The sequence below is a fragment of the Pseudonaja textilis genome, chromosome 3 (genome assembly GCF_049901715.1).
Source record: "Pseudonaja textilis isolate UNSWEBS1 chromosome 3, rPseTex1.2, whole genome shotgun sequence".
Lineage (NCBI taxonomy): Eukaryota > Metazoa > Chordata > Lepidosauria > Squamata > Elapidae > Pseudonaja > Pseudonaja textilis.
The window spans coordinates 166,661,627-166,683,817 of record NC_141992.1 but is presented as its reverse complement, the minus strand read 5'-3'; the positions used below and the strand labels follow the sequence as shown (position 1 = coordinate 166,683,817).

Here is a 22,191-nt window from a genome sequence, read left to right as displayed (position 1 = left end):
AGTATAGTTAAGTATATAATTTCCATTCTAATTCTAATTAGTACATTATTTTAGAATAAGAAAATGAAATACTAAGTTTATAATAACATTAAAATAGTAACGAATTAAACTATAACTTAACATTAACCATTTTACACATTCTCCTTAATATTTTATTAAATATTGAGATCTATCATTATTAAACATTTTAATATTTTAATATTTTATTAAATATTCCAATAGACTATTTCAAATACAAATACTACAATACTATCTTATGTACTCTTGCAGAATCTTTCTTTAATTATACACTATCCATTATCCTTTATCTCAAAAAAAAAATCTGCTTTTTGGCATCTTGTTCTAGCCCGTGGCTTTTTTTCCCTTTTTCCCTCCCTTTCTTCTCCAGTCTGGTCTTTTTGCCCCCCCCTCCTGACCTCCCCCTTTTTAACTTCCCCTCTCTGTTGTAATTCTCTTTTCAATTGCTTTCTAACATTGTACCTTTTTTTCACCCTATTTTTCTTTTTCTTGGTTGTTTTATTAAATCTTAAATTCTCATTTTTCCTTCCTCTCTTCCCATTTTCTTTCTTAATTGAACTTTTTAGTCCATTAAAGATGGCTTCTTCCTTTTCTTATTCTTCTTCTCCTTCTCCTTCTTCCTCAAGTATTTGCTGGTACGTAGAAACCGCCATTTCTAAAAAGTGGAAGACAGCTCCCAAGAACTGCTATTTTTTGATAATGGAATTCAATGCTCTTTTCCTTTATGCATAGAGATAATTGTAACATAATGGAATGTTTATTAAATATAATGAAATATTTTAAATATAGTAAAATAAATGAAAGGATTTAGGAGAGCTGAAATGGAATTAACATCAGGTTTAAGATTAAATGAGTAGATTAATATGTCCTTTTTTCGGAAATTGTAGATAAACCTTATGAAATCAAGAAGGGGAAACCATGCAGAATCTGATTTATATATGTTATGTAGTTTTAAATGGGATTATTAATTTTAATGTTTTAGGTAATCAAATGTTAAACATTTAACTGGGAGATAATTAATGAATATGTAACTTAGAGGTGGTGCACTTAAACTGATATTTTAGGGGGGAAACCAATTTATAGAAGGAGTGTTATTAATCAGAATTTAAGAGGAATATACAAATGTGACAGTTAAAAGTACTAAAGTATAATAATTATGAAGTTAATATATGTGAATTAAATAATGAGATAAGCATTTGGAATAATATAATAAAATAGAAAATGTATAAAAGATAAGATAAGAAATTGAATGCAAAAATTGAATATGTAATTATGCTCATATTTGTATGTATATGTGAAACCTGTAATCATGCTGTTCACTAAAAAGAGATGTTAAAATGTGGAAAACTGAATAAAACTTGTTTAAAAAAAGATTCAGTGTCAATATTCTATTTAAATGATCATGAGATAATATTTAATAGAGACACATTTCGTTCTTACATAATTTAGTTTTAATTTACCTAGTACAGCAGCTAAAATAATTTCTAATCTTGTTCATATGATTGTCTGTGTTGATATCTCTCCTGGTTTCCACAAGGGATCTATGTTAGGTACTATAGAAACACATTGATTCTAAACACTGGAATTTATATCTGCAAATGTGACAAGAAAAATGTTTAAATGTTTGTTAGTTTTCCAGCAAACTTTGGAACAGCTTTTAGCTTTAGTTTCGTAGTGTGTTCTAATGGTACCCAAATTGAATTGAGTATTTCAATTATAAAAGTACATAATAGCTGTAATCTCATCTGCTCTTTTTTTTTACTTTTAACTTTCAAGAACTCTTTAGGATTTGCTAACTTGCAAACTGTTTTGTAAAATTTGAGTCAGTTTTAGGCAGAACTTCATACATAGTGGCAGCTCTGAACATTTTCAAAAGTAGAGGTATTGAATCCAGTGATATTGTTTATCTGGCCATTTTGCAAAGAGAAATATGACTTCACTTTTTATTTAATAACATGTATCGTTTTGCATTTTGATAACGCATGGATTCTTTAGATGTCTCACCAAGATTGAAGAATCAAAATGAAAAGGTATTAATCCTGAGCTTAGAAGTTTTATTATGAATCTATTATTAACAGAAAAATTATTCATTACACATTTTTTCATTCCAATATTATAATTTAAGACATTTGCTGCTGCTGTTAAACTATTGGAAATGAAAAATCCTTGTCAATCTACTGCATTTTATCAAGATGTCTATGGATAGATCAATGTCTATCTTCTGCCTACCACTACCAACCATACATGTTGCTAAAATGCAAATTTCACTAAGTTTGGATTTTATGTCCAGACTAATAAGTATAGAACCATAGCCTAAATGTACTGTGTTAAGGGTATTATGCAAATTAGAAATCTATGCACTTGAGTATTTGAAAATTGATTCAATTTAAAACATTTTATGTTTGTGTGAATATTCTTGTCCTTTTTCTAGTATGAAGAAAGTTGTGTTTTTCAAATACTATCAATTAATGGTGTTTCAGTAACTAAGCATACGAAATTGAATGTGCTTTCTGAAGAAGGAATAGTTTTTGACAGATGAAAACCCCATGCAATTTAGAAAACAAATATTAACAACAAATTACATATCTGTAGGTTTACACCTTTCAAATGGGTCAGTAGGTAGGAAGGAAAAGAAAATCTGAAAATGGAATAAACTGTACATCATTTCACAAACCTGGTATTGTTTCAGTTGGAATAAATACATTTACTTTAGTAGGTTTAATAAATGATTATGATATGTTCATATTTTGGAAACAAAAATGGAGCTCTTTTCTTTGAAATATGTGTTCTGAATTTAAGGTGCTGGGTTTTTTTTTTTTTTTTACTAAGCAGAGGTTTTTGCAGATATGTAAGTTTTGCAGTTTTAAACATTTTGTTCTCACACATACTTGGACCAAATTTCTCTACTGTTCGTTCAGTAGAGAAAAATGAAACAGGAGGATAATTGCATAATGACAGATAGGAGGGGAACAGAGAATCCACTGATCATTTCCTATGAGTTGGCCAATGTCCAGCAAGTCTCAAAGGACACTGTGATGTGTAAAGGATAGAGGAAAAGAGCTAGTTTTGATGGAGCATTTCCCTGTCGGCTCGTTTTACTTTGGAAAGCAAATCACTGAAACAATTAGTTGACAGCATGGTGTTAGTTTTCTCATGATAAATTAAGAAGATTAAGCAAACACAGAACTGCATTTTAACTACATTTAGCATGTTTGGATCTGCAGTCTGTAATGATTTCCAATTTTCAGAAGAAGTTACATTAGTAATATTATTCATATTGTCTTTTTTAATCAAATATAAAGTTGTTTAGTGACTTTCTATGTTCTTCATTTCATTTAATCAAATCAGATAACATAATTTTGGATGTTACAAGATTTGTTGTGTATAATTTTATTACATTGGTTTTCCTAAAGTACAATGAAGAATAAAATAGTGTTTATATTCCTGTGTCACTCAACATTTGAAGAACATATAAAATAATAAAATGATGTAAATATATGTAAAATATGATCCTGCTTCATAGAAAGTCAGCTACGAATTTCCACTTCTTATTTTGTATTTAGTTATATATTTATAAGCAAATATTGAAATAATGTTTAACCTTTATTTTAAATTTGTAAAAATGAAGGACTTGTAAACTAATTGTTTTGTATAATTAGATTCTTGCAAAAGTAAGCCTCAGTCTTTCCTATCTAAAGAACTTTTTCTCTTACCTTCATTCCATGTAATATATATGTTAGACATAAATTCTATCTTATTACTAAGAAACCAAATGTAGTATATGAAGGAAATATGGTTTTTGGAGACCAACTTGTACATACACTTGTTACTGCTTATTGACACATTTTGCATTTTCTTTTGCCCATTTCTAATTTATGGACCTTCTATCAGCATCTCTATCTTTTATTTGTTCAGTGACTTCAGTTTGTCACATCAATTAGTAGTATCTTTTATTCATTTAAATTAGTTTACCAGCAGTCTTTGCAAAGTGTCCTTGTATCAGTTTTGGATACTTTCTAGCTCTTATTGTAGTTTAGTTTTAATGGACTATTATAATTTGTTTATGTTTAACAAATTATAGTTAAATGACATGACTTGGTGTAGTGTATTGACATTCCAATAACAGAATATTTACAGCTGAGGGTTGAAATGTGAGATTATTGTATTGACATAGTTTAAATTCAGAATATTGATTGTAAAAAGTGCTTTACAAACAAACTTAAAAACAAGAAATAATGATATGTCTACAAAAGTTTCACATTTTTTTCTCTGTTTAGAATTCTAGATCGAGTCTAAGATATTTATGTTAAAGAGTAGCTATTTACTTTAATTATAAATATGCACAGAACTTTATTGTTACTTATTTCCTTTTACAAATGTATTTGGCAATTTAAAATGCATCAGAACTTTCTGAGAACCTTTGAAATTATCAGTCAATCAACTTCCAAAAGTATACTGATAAAAATAAAAGAATTGTCTTGTTATCTGCCTTTGAATTTGATTTGAATCAAATCTCAATTATCCCAGTTTAGCAAATTAAGGTTTGCAGAAATTAAGTCTTGAAACCTATTGAAAGTGAAAATTGCACTTAATTGCACTGAATAAAACTATAAATACCTCTATTTAAAAAAAATAATCCAAGCACAGGATGTTTAGAAAATAAATACAATAGGTAAATGAAAAATTAAATGGATTCCGTCAGTTTAATGTGTTGTGCGATTATTTCTGTGTTTATTTATTCATCATTCCCAGAGTAAAAGTAGCTTTGTTTCCTTTTCTACCTGTCTTTTGTAGTGGATACTAAACATTGTTCCTGCTGACTAATGTTCCTGCTTTGATTTTTCCCTTTGTCTTCTTCATTGAGAATGGCTTCTCTTTACTTTTTCTCTCCTCTTCTCTCACAATCATGCCTCTTTCGGCCTTTTTGGTTTGTTTTGAATTGTTTTTCCTACTATTTCTTTCCCTGCCATCAAAATAACACTCTTACCCAAAGCAGTGCTCCAATAATGCATTCTCACTTGTTTCTTTAACATCTGAAATTTAGTCAAAGGATGTTTCTAACAATCTCACACTGATTAATAGCAAATAGTGGAATAGATATTGTCTAGAATTTTAAAATCTAGCTAGCTACTATAGATCATTTGCTGCTCTTAGTTTCAATCATTGTTTAAAAAAAAGATAAGAACTATAATAGCATTAGCAATAATTTAAACAACAAAAGTGATTATTATAGTAAAGGTTATAATATAGGGAACAATCTTTTCAAATAACAATCCTCTTTCTTAAAGCTATTTTTTAAAATTTCTGTGAGAAAGGAAGAGAAAAAGAAAAATCAACTGAATCCATAGTTCTTAAGTCACTTTTCTTCTTTCATTTATTTCAGCGTAAATAACCTTTCCGTAGAGACTTTGAGACCTGTCCAAAACAGTGTAGGATATAATCCAGAAGCTCCAAGGATAAGGAACAAACCAATAAAACTGTACCCCATCCATTTTCTTTTCCTGCTTCCCTTACACTACTTTTTACAGAAGGAATTTTTTGAATTTAAATTAATGTTTCTTTTCCACAAAAAGCTGATTATGTTACATACATACATACATACATACATACATACATACATACATACATACATACTGTATAATATAATTATTCTTTTCTTCACTTGCAAGATCCTGAAACTATCAACAAAAGAAACTTTATTCTTAAACTTTTTATGTTGTTCTAAAATAAGTTGTATATCTGAATGTAAATTAGGATGAATAAGTAAAGTATGTATATTTGTTTGGACACATACTCCAAAATGTAAATGTACATATGGGCCTTTATTTACAACCACAATTGGGACCAGAATTTAGTCATTGCAGTCATAAATTGAATCAGATGTGATTTCATGATGCTAGTTAAGCAAATCCAGCTTATTTTATGGCTGTTATTTTGCCCGAAATCAGCAAAAAAGTAACATGACCACTGGTAAATGCAAACTGGTTACCAAATACCTGAATTACTATTACATGACAATAGGGATGATGGCCCATTCATGAGTTCAGTTTGTGCAGGTCAGTTTGTTCAGCTGAAATATTGTTAATTGAACAGTCATAAATTAAAGACAACTTTTGCTAATTGTATTGATGATGGAAATATCTATTTGCATTAAATACACAGTTAGTTCAGAGTTGTTGATGTGAAACTGAGAAATATGTCTTAGAGGGTGGAAGTTTTCTTTCTACTTTGTTTCTTATTTTTCTTCCAACAATGGGACAGAATTTTAATTAGAATAAATGTATGGAATTTTAGAAGCAAACTTTATATGAAAAATGTGTAATTTTTGAAATAATTATTTTTATTTTATTAAGTTTGTGAGTTTGATTTTACTAAACTTCAGACAGATTGTAGCAGTTTGTTTTATCCAATCTCTCTTTTCTCATCCTACCTATTCAGTATTTAAGTCCTAATGCTGTTTCAATTATTCTAAAGGTATCCTGTGTTTTCTCTATTTAGAAGACTTACACGCATAGTCATCATGTGAGGCCATTCTTCTTCTTTTTTTCTTATCTGAGGTTGTTGACCTCAGGAGAGGTGAAGAAGGTTATGGGGTCAAAGTCTTTTCCTCCTTGGAACTCACTGCTTGCTGGGAGAGGGTTGGCTGAGAAATAGATGTTTTTTAAAACAAAGGTTAAGGGTCATGATTTTAATTCTGTTAGAGAACAGCTGTTTTGAGTTTCTTTCCACTTCTAGCTCCCCTCCCTCCCTTCAAGCCCATAGAGAGATAGAAAAAATTGTTCATAGAGGAACAGTAACACAGAAATATGCAGCTCTGGAGTATTACAGCTTTACAAATGGATCATCTTTGCTATCGGTATTCACATTAGGACTTTTAAAACAAAGAAGCAATAGACTTTGGACTTAGATTAAACACAATTCTGAAAGGTGTTTTATTTATAAATAAAACAGCAGTAAAATATCAGTACTAACAGTAGTAGTGATTCTGTTGTTTAATGTTGAAATAATAATATATATTCATTTGGCCAATTATTAGCAGATAAATTAATATTATACATATGAAGGACTTGTTCTATGCAGTGGCTTTAAGAAGTAAATTAGAGCATTCTGTAAATCTTTAAAGTGTTTCTATTTTACTCTGGGTTTGTGCTTTTCAGAAAATGCAGAAATAGTGGGAAACAAATAACTTTTTCTTTTTTGTTTGCACTCTTTTAAAATGTCAGCCCCAGGCTGTATTAGTGTGTGGCTCAACAGCAATCAGAGGTCATAGTTTCATTGGTGGTTAGCATCAGATTTAATTTTTCTAATAAGTTACATTTACCAAGAAATCTGGTTTGAGTTATACACACACACTGCCTGAAAACCCTTTGGAATAACTTAAAACTTGAGGGTGGCTTAAAATATATAAGAATGTACATAATTATTTTAACAATTTTCCTTCCAAGTGTAGTTTTTTTCCTAAATTGTAAGAATAGTGACTAAAATTACTTTTATCAATTCAGTTATAGCAGTATAAAAAGTATGAAAATATGATTGTTGATTTGCATGTCTTTAAAAATTGTTAGTATTTCTTGTATTGCAATTGGCAAATTAAAGTAAATATAGTGCATTTTTCCTCCATTATAGGAATGTGACCAAGTTCATATTGATGATGTTTCATCAGATGATAATGGCCAGGATTTAAGGTAAATTTAAACTAATATAAGACAGTGATGGAAAAAGTAGAAGTTTTTGTTTCTTTGCTTGCTTGTTTGCTGCTTGTTTATAATGATTTCCAAGTACTGTTATTTCTATTCTTTTTCAAATTGTCTAAATTGCCAGTATAACAGTCAGTTATCTTGAACCATCTGATAATTTTTAAAACTTCCTTACATCTAAAACAGCACCTATAACTTCGGGACAGATGGGTTTCCTGCAGCAGCTACCAGTGCTAATCTATGCTTAGCAACGGGGGTGCGTGGAGGAGTGGACTGGATGAGAAAGCTAGCTTTCCGATACAGACGAGTAAAAGAAATCTATAACACCTATAAAAATAATGTTGGAGGCAAGTACCTATCATATCCCTGTCCATGTAATTACTGTCTCATTGCTGTGTGAATTTTTTGAATATTGTGGTTATGTTTTCCCACCTAGATACAGTTATAAATTCTATAGAACTGTACAACTTGGTAAGGGATTATAGTTGACATGTAAATGCTACAGTGCTTGTTCTCTGTCACTCATCCCCTGGCAGGTCTTCTGGGCCCAGCAAAGAGAGAAGCTTGGTTGCAGCTTAGAGCAGAAATTGAAGCCCTTACGGATTCGTGGTTAACACTTGCACTGAAAGCACTCACACTAATTCACTCTAGGTAAGTAGATTTCACATACATAGTAATGCAAATTAACCAGAGCTATAATGCTACATTTTACAATTCTGTAAGTTACAATTAATACATTATACACTGCTAGGAATAGCCGGTTTAGTTAAATTATAGCTTTCTAAAATATGACATTTTAAAAATTGGTGAATTGATGTGCAGTGTTGTTATAAAAGTGGACTTGAATTGTTTCATTTTCCCCTATTGCATCATGCTGTAGTTGATTAGTTGATAGTGATTGCAGATTTAATTGATTATATAGAATCATTTAACTGATTATATAGAATCATTTCTACATGTCCCAGATAAGATAGCAGTAAAATTTAACTCTTTAATTTATTAAATTTATTCTTAGGTTCATAGATTGTGTTTGCCAGAAAAGTCAAGAAAGTATACAGAGCACTTCCCCACATACAACAGTTTTACCTCACAGTAATAGCCCTATAAGGTAGATTTGGCCAATTACTATCTTTTTATCCATACATTTCATAAATTTTCACTCTTTTCCTATTGTACTGCATCCTATAACTGTTTAGTTTCTGTCTTATGATGCATACAGAATAGTTCTAAACTATAATTACATAATGTCAGAAAAACACCATTGCTTTACTAATAGCATGATGATCATCCAGTATAACTTTCTTCAAGGGATAAAGGATAAAAAAACATGAGTGCATTTGAAACACCAGGCATAAGGACATGATTTCTCTGTTGTTACATTATATTCCGTCAAGCAATCCAGTAAAGGTTTCATCCTTTTTTCAAAGGATGTATATGACTACAACACCAAAAACCCCTCTTCTATCAAGCCCTATATATATATATATTTAAATCCTCCTTTCCACTGCTTGCCAAGATGGGGAGAGGGACAAACTAGGAATGTATGCAGACTTTCAAGCTTTCCTCCCACCAGTCTATTCACCCATTAATAGTTGGAAGAATCTGTTGGAATTCAAGTTCTAGAGTTTCACAGTAATAGGTAGCCCTTGTCATTTTCCTCATCCTTTTGCATAGGAATGTATGACTCCACTTTTACCACTCTGCTCAGTCACATAGCCCCTTCCTAGTCTGATCCCCAGTTTTCCAGTTTCAGGTAGCACTACATCTGCATTCCACAACAAGTATCCCACTTGTGATATGTCCAACCAATTATAAAATGTTCACTATTGGGACAAAGTATTTCTGTGCTATGAAAAAGTGGGATTTCCAGAACAGCTAACAAGAATATCAGGACTCCAACTAAACTCCTGCAGTTTACCAAATCAGACTCTCTCTCCTAGGTCATTATGGGAAATATGGCCCTATATTGAAGTAGAATAGACCTTTGTATGGTATTTTTTGAGAGGGAAGAGCAATGCTATAATAAATGTATAGAATCTGCATTAATACTAGAGGGACCCAGTCTTCTCCATCAATTCTTGAGAATAATTCCTACCTTTAAATATCTAACACTGAGGTATGCTTTATACCTCCTAGTATCAATCCTGTTAAGAACTGAGAGCCAGAAAAAGAGCAAAAACTAGAGAATTTGTAGTGATTGTATATTGGATTCCATATGAATACCATTTCTCCATCTATGAATCCTTTCTAGCCTTAATTGTAGAGTAAATTTTATTTCCAGGTTTTTAAATGAAACTAATAATTTGCTATTTATTTTATTATTATAACATACTTCTTTACATTTTTCTAGAACAAATTGTGTCAATATTTTAGTGACGACTACTCAGCTTATCCCAGCTCTTGCCAAAGTCTTGCTGTATGGTTTGGGTGTGGTATTTCCAATAGAAAATATTTACAGTGCAACAAAAATAGGTGAGTATTTACAATTAACAGAACCTGTTATTCATGTTCAAGTTCATACTTTTCAAGTTCCAAATCCAAAATGTCATTGAGCAGTTAGAACAGATCATATAATTATTTCAAACTAATTGTTATTGATAATTCTTATCTGGAGCATTAAATGGTTTGTTATTATGCTTTCATTTATTATCTGTGGTTTTTTATTTGAACATTTATTTCAATTGCCCATTTATAACTTAATAATCTTAGTATCAAGTTAAATAAATTTTATCTACTACGTACAAGAGTTCAGGAATAATTATTTTACACTATAAAGCAAATGTGTCCAGCCATTTTATTGCTTCCTAAACAGAAATAAACTACACTATTATTTCCCAGATTGGGGCTTGATAATATGCTTGAATTTTCCAGGAAAAGAAAGCTGTTTTGAGCGCATAATTCAAAGATTTGGAAGAAAAGTAGTTTACGTTGTCATAGGAGATGGTGTGGAAGAAGAACAAGGATCAAAGAAGGTAATGATTCATTCATTCATTCATTCTTAAGTTTTTGCGGGTCTTTATATGTATGATATTCAGCTTTGTTCGGGTATTTTCCCACGTCATTATAGTTGTGCTTTTAAAGTTGTAGCAACGTTTCAGCAGAATCTCCTCTGCCATCATCAGGCTTCTGTATAGTGTTCATCTGTGAGTCACAGATGATATATATATATAAATTATACTTTATTTTAATTGAAGTCTTTGGAGTCTTCCCCCCAAGCATGACTATAGTGACTGGGGCTGATTGAAAGGAGAGTCTAAGATATCTGGAGGCTATCAAGTCAGAGAAAGTTGCTATGTATACTTCCTCAAAAGTAGATCCTGTGGTGCTCAGAATAGCTTACATATCTGTAATTTTATCCATAATTTTTGATTTTAAGTTTCTTCAATTCATAAACCTAGAAAATAAACAAACCTTGTAAATAAAATAAAACTATTTTATACTTACAATGGAAAATAAAGTCACTTTTCCAAAGATTTTAAAATAAATTGCCAGTTCCACCACTCCCTGCCAAATTAATATGTTGCCTCAAACAGTATTTGGCCACTTAGAGGATTTAGTGGCCAAAGTCTTCTAAGTTGTGCTTTTAAAAAAAGGCCCAGAACTTGTGAACTAGTTATAGTTCAACAAATAACATAAAATTGTATGTTAACAACCAACCTCAAATAAAAATTTTTACCAAACACAAACATTACCTGTTTGTGTGTGTGGGGGGCGCGCTTCAGGCTTGTTCCAAGAACTATGCATTTGTAATGTGAACTAGTATGCAGTCTATTATTCTTCTCTCCTTTGAAATTAATGATCTTTTAGTCACACTGTACTGAACATTTTTTCATACTCTCTTAGGACCAAGCTATCTCTGGTAATATACTTATTTGTCTTCACTGATACTTTCTCTCTAATTTTCCTGAAAAGCAACCATGAAGGCTGGTGCCTGGACTGAAGAACGAAAGGCTTCTTTATTATACATTTGAACAAAATGGGAAACATATTTTTCTATGGGGATGTCTGGTTCTTTTTTAGTGTAGCTTGGCTAGCAGATAGCAGTCAGCTTAGATTACCTCATGTACATATTCATGTGTGCAAACATAAAAAGTTCAAACAACATGTTTGATTTTGCAGCCTGCATAGTTACATGCAAAATATACACAAAAGCTTTCATACAGCAGCACCTTTTGTGACAGTTTGCATATTACAGCTACAAAAATTCTAATGTTTGATGTTCTACTCACTTTATAACTTTAACTTCATAGTAGTGCTCCAAAAGTTGAAAACAAGCTCCAGAACCCAAGGCTTTACAAATGATTAAAATCTGCATTTAAGGACACCATTAAGCTTAAGAGGATCAGAACACAAGAGCGTGCTCAGAGTCTATATACCAAAGCTCAACAAATCAGTCCACAACCAGCAAAAAAACTCTAATTAAATGTTAAATCATCCTTAAATTCAACTACATCAGGGCATAATATAATTCAAAGAATAGAGACATGTACCAAGGCAATCATTTATAGCATTAGATGTTCCATTTACATATATAACACTCAGCCTGTATTCTTGTAATTCCTGTCTTCATGCATGGTATTTACTGAAATCAACTTTAATTTCTCCATAACAGATTTTTGAAATTGTAGAATTGTATCAATGTGCAGGCAGTGTTTTTGTCTTTGACTAGAAGAAGCAGCACATGATGTACCATCAATATGCTGATACCCAATTATACCTCAAGTTGACTAAGTGAGGAAACTAAAGACTTGTCCCAGTGACTGGTGGCTGAATAGGCCTGAATGTGGGGACTAACCAATTCCAACTCAACCTACCAACATTGATATTGGGCTATAGATATCTGGATCTGAGAAGTTTCCATCCATATCCTTAGATGGAGGTCCAGTTGGACTCACAATGTCTGCTTAAAAAGCAAGTGGCAACTGTAGCCAGGCAGCTTTTACTGAGCAACCTCTATGCACCATTTGTTCCTTTACTGTACTAGGCGGTTCTTCAGACAGTCATTCATGTCCTAATCAGACTCAACTACTGCAAAATGATGCCCTTGGAATCTATTTAGAAGCTTCAGCTGGTCTGGAACATATAGACATGGGACACCTCTATTCTCCAAACTTCAATGTGTTTGCTACTTTGCTTCCAGATAAAAGTGTTGATTATTAGCTATAAATCCCTGCAGTTACTTAAAGTACAGCCCACAGTTGCATATTGGGCTGGTTATATTCAAAAGACTTGGAATGAGAGCCCTACTAAAATCCATGTTGCTCCCACAATTAAAACAATGCCATTTGAAATAAAATATTTGTTATAATATAATAAAGAACATGCATGCTTTCTTTCAAGCTTAGAACAGTCAAAATATTGAGTCATTACAGGCTTTACATTCTTTCCATAGTTTGTAACTCTTCTTAATCTAGCATTTCTAGTTCTTAAATGCATTCCCATGCTGTTTTCTATCTGTGATATATAATAAATACTTAGATCTTTGTTCTCATTAGATGAAGCTGGTTGGGTAATTTTAACTAAGAAAACTTTGATGAAGAAAGAAGTAAGTTCTTAAAGAAACACTTGAAAATCTTTGCCTGCTATAGCTACTGTTTAAGGAAAAATGTCAGGAGAAGAACTGTGGGAAATAAAATAAAATAAAATTTAAGGACAAATTTTAAAATCAAATATTGTATTGAAATCTAGGACAGACCTTGGGCAAAGGTAGGGGGATTATACTTTCAGTCCAGCAAGATTGATGTTGGCCTCATGGGGTAAGCCAGGTAAGACTCACAATTAAATGAGCTAATTCTACTTTATTGTAATGCTACAGCAGGAATGTCAAACTCAAGGCCTGTGGGCTGGATCTGCCCTGTGGGGTGCTTAGATCTGGCCCACGGGGCCGCCCTGGAAATAGCAAAGTACCGGCCCACAGTGCCTCTGCGTGGCCCTCCCAAGCTCCATTTCTGGCTGCAACAGCCACCTGGAATCCTCTTCCAGCCAAAAACAGAGTTCAGGGAAGTCCTGCATGGCCCTCTGTCGTTTTTACTGGCAGAGGGCTGCAGGAAGCTATCACAGCCGAAAACGGAGCCTGTTTGCTGGCAGAGGGCTGCAGGAAGCCATCACAGCCAAAAATGGAGCCTTGACTGATATCAAGCTATCTATGCCCACCCTGGCCATGGCCATTCCCGGTCCCACGTGGTCAAACACAACCCTGATGCAGCACTCAATGAAATAGAGTCTGACACCCCTGTGCTTCAGTAACCGAATCTTGCAAGTCTGAAAGTACATTCCACCCTGCCTATCTCCTTAACACCTGAGAAACTGGGAGGGACTCTTCTGAACCTCTTGCTTCACCACGATCCATCTGCATGTTATGCTGTCTGTTATCTGACCACTTCCTTGGCAGTGTCTCTTTGTCCTATCCCTCAAGCTCTTTCCATTGCAAATATTTACCTTGCAATCTATTTCTAATTTAAACAGTATTTCTTTTGTGTTGTGATAATTGAAAAAGAAGTAAGAGAATTGGTAAAAGAATTATGCACTTAAATTTGTGCTAGCATTTAATAAGTAGTTTTTAAAATGTAAAGTACAACTTTACAGTGCTATCCTGATCATGTTTTCTCATGAATTTGGTGAAGCTTTTTCTCATATACTTGGATGTAGGATTGTAAACTAAGAAGGCTACTATGCTTGTGCAATAAATAAATGAATATGAACCATCCTCAGGAGGCATTGCTTTCATGTGTTCTTTGTTGCCGGAAGGAATTTCCAGCCTAGGACACAAGGCAGGAGCCACATTTTCTCCTGGCAAAACAACAGTGAATTAAATGGGATTATATCACACTGAATTTGGTAACCATATGTATGTATTCCTGCATAAGAAGAAACATCCTCCTGAGTTAGTGACCATTCAGATTCTTACCTCACCTCAAAAACACTGCTTTTCAAGCGGTCTGTGACTATATTTATATGCCTTCAATGTAAAAGTCTCAATTGTGGTTTTTCCTGAAGCCAGAATAATAAAGGAAACTCTGTGGATCTCTTGCTGCCAATGTTGCCAGCAGGGAGATTTTCCTCCCATTCAGCCTGATCTTTTGGGGAAAGAACAAACTGTGCTGGCTCTTTGCCTATCATAGCAAATGCACCTTCTCTATTCTTTTGGCCTAAGCTTGGATGAAATTGCAGGAAGATGTGAGCTGGAGCCAGGGCAGAACTCTTTATAACACATGTACAGCACACGGATGGTGTTATATAACCAAAGAATTGCAAATGTTCCTTCCGTTGCTGTATGAATAGTCAGAAGACAAACTAAAATAAAAGGATTAAGTTAGGTACTCTTACATACCACACATACTAATTTTATTCAATCCCAGTTGCTATTTCTCTCAAGTGGTCAAGTCAGAGTTCCACCCTGATTACCAGCTGACAGTCAAAAAACAAGCTGCTATCTTGCCAGCTGCTCTTCAACTGGATGTGTCTAGTCATCTCTGCTGCCAATAAACTAATTCAAGTATGCTGTTAAAATATTATGGCATAGAGCCTAGAATATTCTGTATTGGAGAGTAGATGAATGGTATTCAGAATCAGTATTATATGCAAGGCTGATATATGGCAGTTGAATAATTAAAATATTTGTCCATGTGATAATAATTAAGAAAACTTATCTGGATAATTCACAGGATAACTGCTGCAGATAAGGATCATGATATATGAACTTTTTTATCTATATATATGAACATACTTACCGTACTAGGAAATATCTCCATCTGAATATTACGACTATTCATAATGCTTGGTTATTTACCTAGCCTTTCCCGAATTGCCACATTGAGATTTTTCATTCATAAAAATAAAGGGATTTTTTTTTTTTGCAATTTGAGTTTGTAGTATGTAAAATCAGTATGCTACTGGTACAGGAGGTGTGAGGTGCTATAGAAGATCAGGCAAAAACTACTACCTAAATAAAAAGGGTTAAAGCCTTTTTAAAGTCTTAGGAAACAAGATAATATTTGGAAGCAGTTTAACAAGTTCTGGTTTGATTCGCTGGAGAGGAGAAGGAAGAGGAAAGCACTTGCAAGATTCCATTATTGGAACTAATGTCTGATCTTCCGTGGAGTTCATTTTCTGGCCTGGTCTAGCCTGATGGGTAGGATGAAAAGTTGCTTTACCTTCATTCCTAATTTTCCTTTCAAATTAATTGCTATAGCTAACAATACTAATCTTAATATTATTAAATATTTTTATTGATACTTACAAGTCTGTACAAGCTGTAGCCTGTGTTGTGATGTTTCTTATTTCAAACAATTTTCTTGCTGATACCATATAAAGAAAAATATTTAAAAACAATCCCTTGAACAAAATCTATAATAAAAAAATGTATAAGAACTTGTTGAGAAGATATCTGTACAGTCATTGTAAATAATCAGCATTATTTACAAATATGTTGTAAATAATATTTTATATTCATACTTCCTTGTATATTGAATTTTTTGTTGGAACATTACCAATGCCAATATGTTATGAAGCAATAGGAAAGGATTAAGTTAAACAATGATATTATAGAATATTTACTTAAACTGCTTATTTGTCAGTAAGAAGGCTGAAAGAAATGTTTGGTAATGAATGGTTTATTAATCATCACATAAAATGTGTCACCAAATTAATAATTTTAGACTGGTTCTCTTTATTTTGTTTCTGTCTCTCCTAATCCTAATCCTATCAAACTGGCCTACTTGACTATTGTGAAAAAGAGTTTCCAAAATGCTTTTCAAATTAAAGCATTGACATACAGGTTGATGGGGATTTTAAAAAATTACAGTCTAAGAAATTAACATTTCAAATAAAGAAACAGCAAGCTGCATGTTAGGAATTTTATGGGATTTTATGAATCGTTTGCTAGGATTCTAAGGGCTACACATGGATTTCCAAATGAAGAATAGAGGTTAATTTGTCCAGTCTTACTTTAACCTGTTCCCATTTTATGGTTGGTGGTAATGGTTAAGGAAACATATGGAGTGGAATTTAAATGGAGTGTAAAGTGTTGTGGCTTAAAAGGACATTTGGCAATCCTTCACATACACACTGTAAATAGCAACACTTAGTAATTTATTCTTTGGATTCCAACTATGAATATTATTTTGCTGTTTTATAAATTGGTACAAATGACAAGAATTAGTGCATCTAAAGATATTGTTGACACATTGTATTATCTTTATGAAGGTCCACTTAAGAAGATCTTCGTAAATCCCCAACCTAAATTGGCTCAGCATTTTTTAATTAAAGCACTTTGTTTTATTTTGGGATTGCTATTTTCTGAAACATAGGAGATATGTTAGGCCTGACTTAGAGTCACTTGGCAAAAGAATTGTCAGAACATTCAGCCTGAATTTGAATATATAAAGAAATATGTGTTAGACAAAAGCAAATTGTCTCAAAGGTATTTTTTTCAAAAGGCAATTGGGGGTTCTTTGTTTTTCCTAGAAGATGTTTTGCTTCTCATCTAAGAAGCTTTTTCAGATACATAGCAAATTAGTATTCTAGTATGACACTGCATTAGTGTGGTAGTTCATTGTATTTCACACTTTAGAGTTAATAACATAATTATTTATTATTTTTTCAAATGTTACTAAGTTAGACAATAAAAGGGTGGCTTTAGGCATTACAGTTTCTGGGTATAGGCCATAGGGGCACCTAGCTCCAGCATCTTTCTTTGTGAAAATCTAGAATTCTCAATGGAAAGCATTATCTTGAATATAATCCATTTTGAGGTATATTTGTAATAATACTTGCAAAAAAAGGTAAAATAGACAGGCCTTTAACACAATAAGTTTGCATTCATTTAACGTATTTCCTTTCAGTGAGGTCTGCCTTTATATGTTTTTCTTTGCTTACATTTAAGTATGCATTTCTTATGGGGTTGATGAATTTTGACAATGTTCTTGCATTCTTGTTGACTTGGTTTGCAATATGGAATAGCTAAATACTACTGTGTTAATGAAACAACATGTAACATTGTCTCCCTTTATGTGTTTGTATTGCTCACAGCATGCCATGCCATTCTGGAGGATCTCAAGTCATTCTGACCTTATGGCGCTTCATCATGCCTTGGAACTGGAGTACTTATAGTAGCACTTTGTAACTTTGGAACCTCCCTCACATCCGTGGACGATGTTCCTGAGTCTTGTTTCAGCACTGGCCTACAGAATTCTTTTGATTTCATCATGTTGATGTGCAGCTGCAGATGGTCTTAACCCTTGCCCTTTCAATAAACGGACAAGCACATCTATTTCTTCAGAAACAGCTGTTCATTCTAGTACTGTGAACCCAATGAGAACAAGCCATGATGAGAATGTTTTAGCAATGTCTTCTTACCACATTCACTACATTTAAAAGTTCATACCTGTGAAGAGACTGGGATGTGCTTTGTGATTTCTAGAATCTCCAGTGTGGTATGAACACATCTTAAATACAGCAAACCTGATTGCACAACTAAGACTGAACTTTTTAAAAATGGACACCTTTTTAAAGGTTTACCTTTTTCTTGCTTTTTTCCTCAGATCCAGGGTACTCTGTAAATCTTTACTTATTTATGAACAGATTCTGTTTTGACATCATTTAAATGTGGATATGTACAATATGTGGGAAGGCTATAACTCGTCATTGCCTTCTGCTCACAAAATTTTTTTGTTTTAGCGCATTGCAAAGTAGAAGTATTTCTAATTTAAACAAATAAGTACATCACTGAGACAATCGTGTACAGGAAGAATGTTTTGTGTAAATTTCTAATGGACATTGTTTTACATATTGTTTAGGCAAATATTATTGAATAGTAGTAATGGATTTTTGGTGAAGAATGAGGCAGTATGTGCACAAACTATTGTGCTGTGCCTTATAAAAGAATTGTGTATAATGTATAAATTGAAATTTTTAAGATCAGTTTGTCAAGACCAAAACCATGGTTGTCAAGTGTCAATGACGAATCACTTTTTATTCATTCTTTTAGTTTTCTTCTTTGCAAATCTATTATATCACAATATCAGCTCTCTAATTTTACCTTGCCTATAGTAGGCTATCCTCTCATTTATACTTTGTACTTGAATGTATAAGTTCAAGTGTAAAATATACTTAATTCAAATCAGATGAGAAAAAATAGCATGGTTAAATTGTCACTTTTTTAAAGTGCATATGGAGGCCTGATTTAGCATTGTTTATGTGTACTTTGCCAAGAAAAGTAGCAGTTTACACATGAACATGTATTCCTAACTGATATGAAGCATGTGTATTAGTACTGCTTGAAAAATGAGCACAGTGTTCTGTTCCTTTATTTAACTGGTTTGAGTCATAAACTGAACAGCTTTTGTCCGTGGAAGATGTTGAAACAATAGAATAATATTCCTAATGGATAAAATCAATTTTATTGATTATTTGTTTCCCGGGAATCCCCAGAAATATGTTGCAAAGAAATGGGATATGTTCCAGAACAGGATTTTAGGAGAAAGGAGATAGTGACAAAAATTGTCATTCCCTATTTCTATTTTTACTTTCAGGAGCAATATTACTGGAATTCTGCCAATGAAAATATATTTGCATTCAAGTCATTGTCTTCTCATGCAAATATTGAATGTGGAATCTATTCTTTTTGTCAGAAATATAGAGAACTTTTTAAAAAGATAACCTTGTGTAATGTATCATGATTTAATAAAGTAAAAAAAAATGTTTTGCACTCAAAACCTAAATATGAAATGTACCACGCTATCTTAAAATAAAACAGGGAATGCTTTGGGGAATTCAGTCAATACATACTGACTATGAAAATTAGCCTTGCTCTTTTAAAAATAATCAAATTTTTTTAGAAAAAAAAATTACACTTTAACAACCATATTCTATATATCTGGCCAGTACCAAATTCAATGAGCTTAATTCAAAAGTAAGCATGTCTATTATTACTGTCTAAGTCTCATTAACACCTGCAATGGAAAAAGCCAGGCACAGTAGGAGTTAAGAATTTAATATGGGTAATTCAGAAACAGAAACCCCAAATCTTTTCTAACTCTATATGGGAGCAAATTATGTCCCTAATGATGTGATGTTTACTTAAAATAAGAAGCAATGGCCCTGCATATTTCTTTAAGCATTAAAATGCATAAAACCTGCAAACATTTTGAAATGATTTTGTTTGTAAACCCACAGTTTGAAATGAAATTAAGAATGGCAAATGTCTGGTAGATCCTTAATTTTGACCATTTCACACTAAATCAGATTTTTGTATTGGTTCGTTGCTGGCAATGGACACAGTAAAATTATTATTGCCAATTTTGTTTTTGTTGTTTGTAGTTGTTTAATTAATTCTATCCTTTCTTACTAACCTGCAACAATCCTGACAGTTTTATTTTGAACTGACTTATATAAACCAATGTGGCTTTTTTGGCCAGAGTTAATAACAAATGCATCTTGTATTTTTTTCAAAAATCATTTTCTACTATATTATACCAACACTGGTGTGTTTTAATCAAGATTAAATCATATTTAATCTGGATTCTTAACTGTTAATAAAAGGAAGGAGAAATTGGCACAGGTTGAGAAAATATATCTATTATCCTGTGAGCATCCATCTTTATTGTTTAGCCTATATATGGCTAAACAAAGCCCTTATTACACCAAAACCTGCCTGAATCTCTGCATGAGTATAAATTCTTGGCTTAAGTTTTATTATTAGGCACAGCTGGGTTATCTAGAAATACATACTTTACTTATATTTTACCACTTTCTAGATTTTTATTTTTGTGGAATAAGCCAGCTTTTAAGCCAGCTAGTAGCAAAAGTAGCTATTAGACAATTTGTGTATGTGATTCAGCCAAGATCCAACCTGAACTTGTAATTTGATTTAAAAATTCAATTCACATTCATAATCTGTAGGTTCAGCTGAATAAATCCAAACAGGCACATGTGTGAAAGTTTGATGATTCGCCCTCAGTTTGAATCAAAGTTTCACAGAGTCTTATTGGGGCAACTCCTCTTTTTGTGGGGGATGCATATTGCTGCTGAAGTTTGTTATTTTGTGGCTTATTTCAAACTATTTGATTGTAAATATAACCCTTCATTTTCAGTAGCTTGATCTACCAAAAACAAGTCAATGCTAGGACTACTTAAAGTCTGTGGTTAAGCAGACATGTTAATTGCGAAGCTGGTTTTTGTTTTAGGCAAAATATGTTTTTTTTCCTGCCACCCCTCCCATTTTTTGGGAGGAAGTTAGTCTGTATGCTGACTAAAAGTATGTCTGGCCCTTGTTGTACAAACAGTGTGTTGTATCAACCATTATGTACAGAAACTTTCCTCTATTTACTTTGTGTTTAAATTAATAAAATTGATTTGTGACATAGCCATTTTGAATGTATTTGAATTTTCCCATCCCTTAACATATAATATCTTAGTCATCTCCTTTTCAAAAATCTAGTAGCATATTATATGGGTTTCTTGATAGAAAATTCTACAGTAGAAGCTATATGTTGATATAATGTATCAGGCCTTACCCAAAGAATTCAAGTGCAGATGTGAGGGCAATAGACACAGCTCACTAAATAGATCTCTATGGATTCAAAGTATTTTTGAGTCTTTTACCCAGCTGGGATTTAATTCCAAAAGGGTGCTTTGGAATATATGGGAATATACCACCTATCCGAGAGTGCTTGGAGCTCTCTGAACTTGGTTGTTTTCTTGCAGACATTTGATTACCTAACCTAGATAATATCTTCAGTGCATGTTTCAACCCTGAAACTCAACTCCTTTACTGACAGCACCTGTCTGCAACTTTTTTTTGGTACTTCTTTTGGGATTGGTTTGATCTGTTTTAGTTTGTCTTCATATTTTGCTCTTCTGGTCTCTTGTATTCATTTTATATGATGGGTTTTTTTTTTAGCTGTAAGCTGCCAAAAAGTCGTATAGGAGTTTGGCTGCCCATTTAAATAAATAAATTCCTTAAAAGCAGGCACATCTGTTACTATGAACACATGGCAGCCTTTTGCAGCCATTAAATCTAAACCATTGCATAGGTTTACTCTTTGGGATTTAAAAAAAAAATCAGGTGATATAATCACCTATATTCATATTGGTTTAAATTATCAAGCTATCTTCAAAGATGTGTCCCGACTGCATAATGTAATAGTTTAGTTTTGAGATAGCATGAACATATTTAGTCACAGATGAAGCTCTTACAGAGGAACACAATCCCATTTTTAAAAAAACCTGAAGATAATGTCTTCATTGATAACTCTGGCCTGTAAAGCATTGAGGAGTACAGAAGAATTAGTGTTATCAGAATCCCATTGTCTGTTTTCCAGTTTAATTTGTCTACTAGAAATTTACAAGCCTACATTCTGTTTAATAAATAGTACATCTTTTAAAAATTTTGACATTATTTTGCCGTGCGCTTCTATTTTATCTATTTACTATTTGAAAAATAGAAATTCATTTTTTTAACCTTAATATTGAAATG

The 22,191-nt window shown here is 32.6% G+C and overlaps 1 protein-coding gene across 26 annotated transcripts in view; it reads left to right on the top strand.

Annotated features, from left to right (window-relative positions):
- EYA1 (EYA transcriptional coactivator and phosphatase 1) overlaps window positions 1–21,078 on the top strand; it is a 95,916-nt gene extending 74,838 nt beyond the window's left edge. For 15 of the 26 annotated variants that reach the window (XM_087931374.1, XM_026706095.2, XM_087931367.1 and 12 more), the window contains 6 exons: window positions 7,645–7,703; window positions 7,902–8,062; window positions 8,252–8,366; window positions 10,066–10,187; window positions 10,587–10,687; window positions 17,745–21,078. In XM_087931374.1, the coding sequence (XP_087787500.1) occupies window positions 7,645–7,703; window positions 7,902–8,062; window positions 8,252–8,366; window positions 10,066–10,187; window positions 10,587–10,687; window positions 17,745–17,825 (639 nt within the window). In that variant the 3' untranslated portion in view covers window positions 17,826–21,078. Of the gene's footprint in view, window positions 1–7,644; window positions 7,704–7,901; window positions 8,063–8,251; window positions 8,367–8,730; window positions 8,824–10,065; window positions 10,188–10,586; window positions 10,688–17,744 lie in introns of all 26 variants that reach the window. The other 11 variants (XM_087931356.1, XM_087931361.1, XM_087931355.1 and 8 more) reach the window with 1 other exon arrangement.
- The last annotated feature ends 1,113 nt before the right edge of the window (window positions 21,079–22,191 follow it).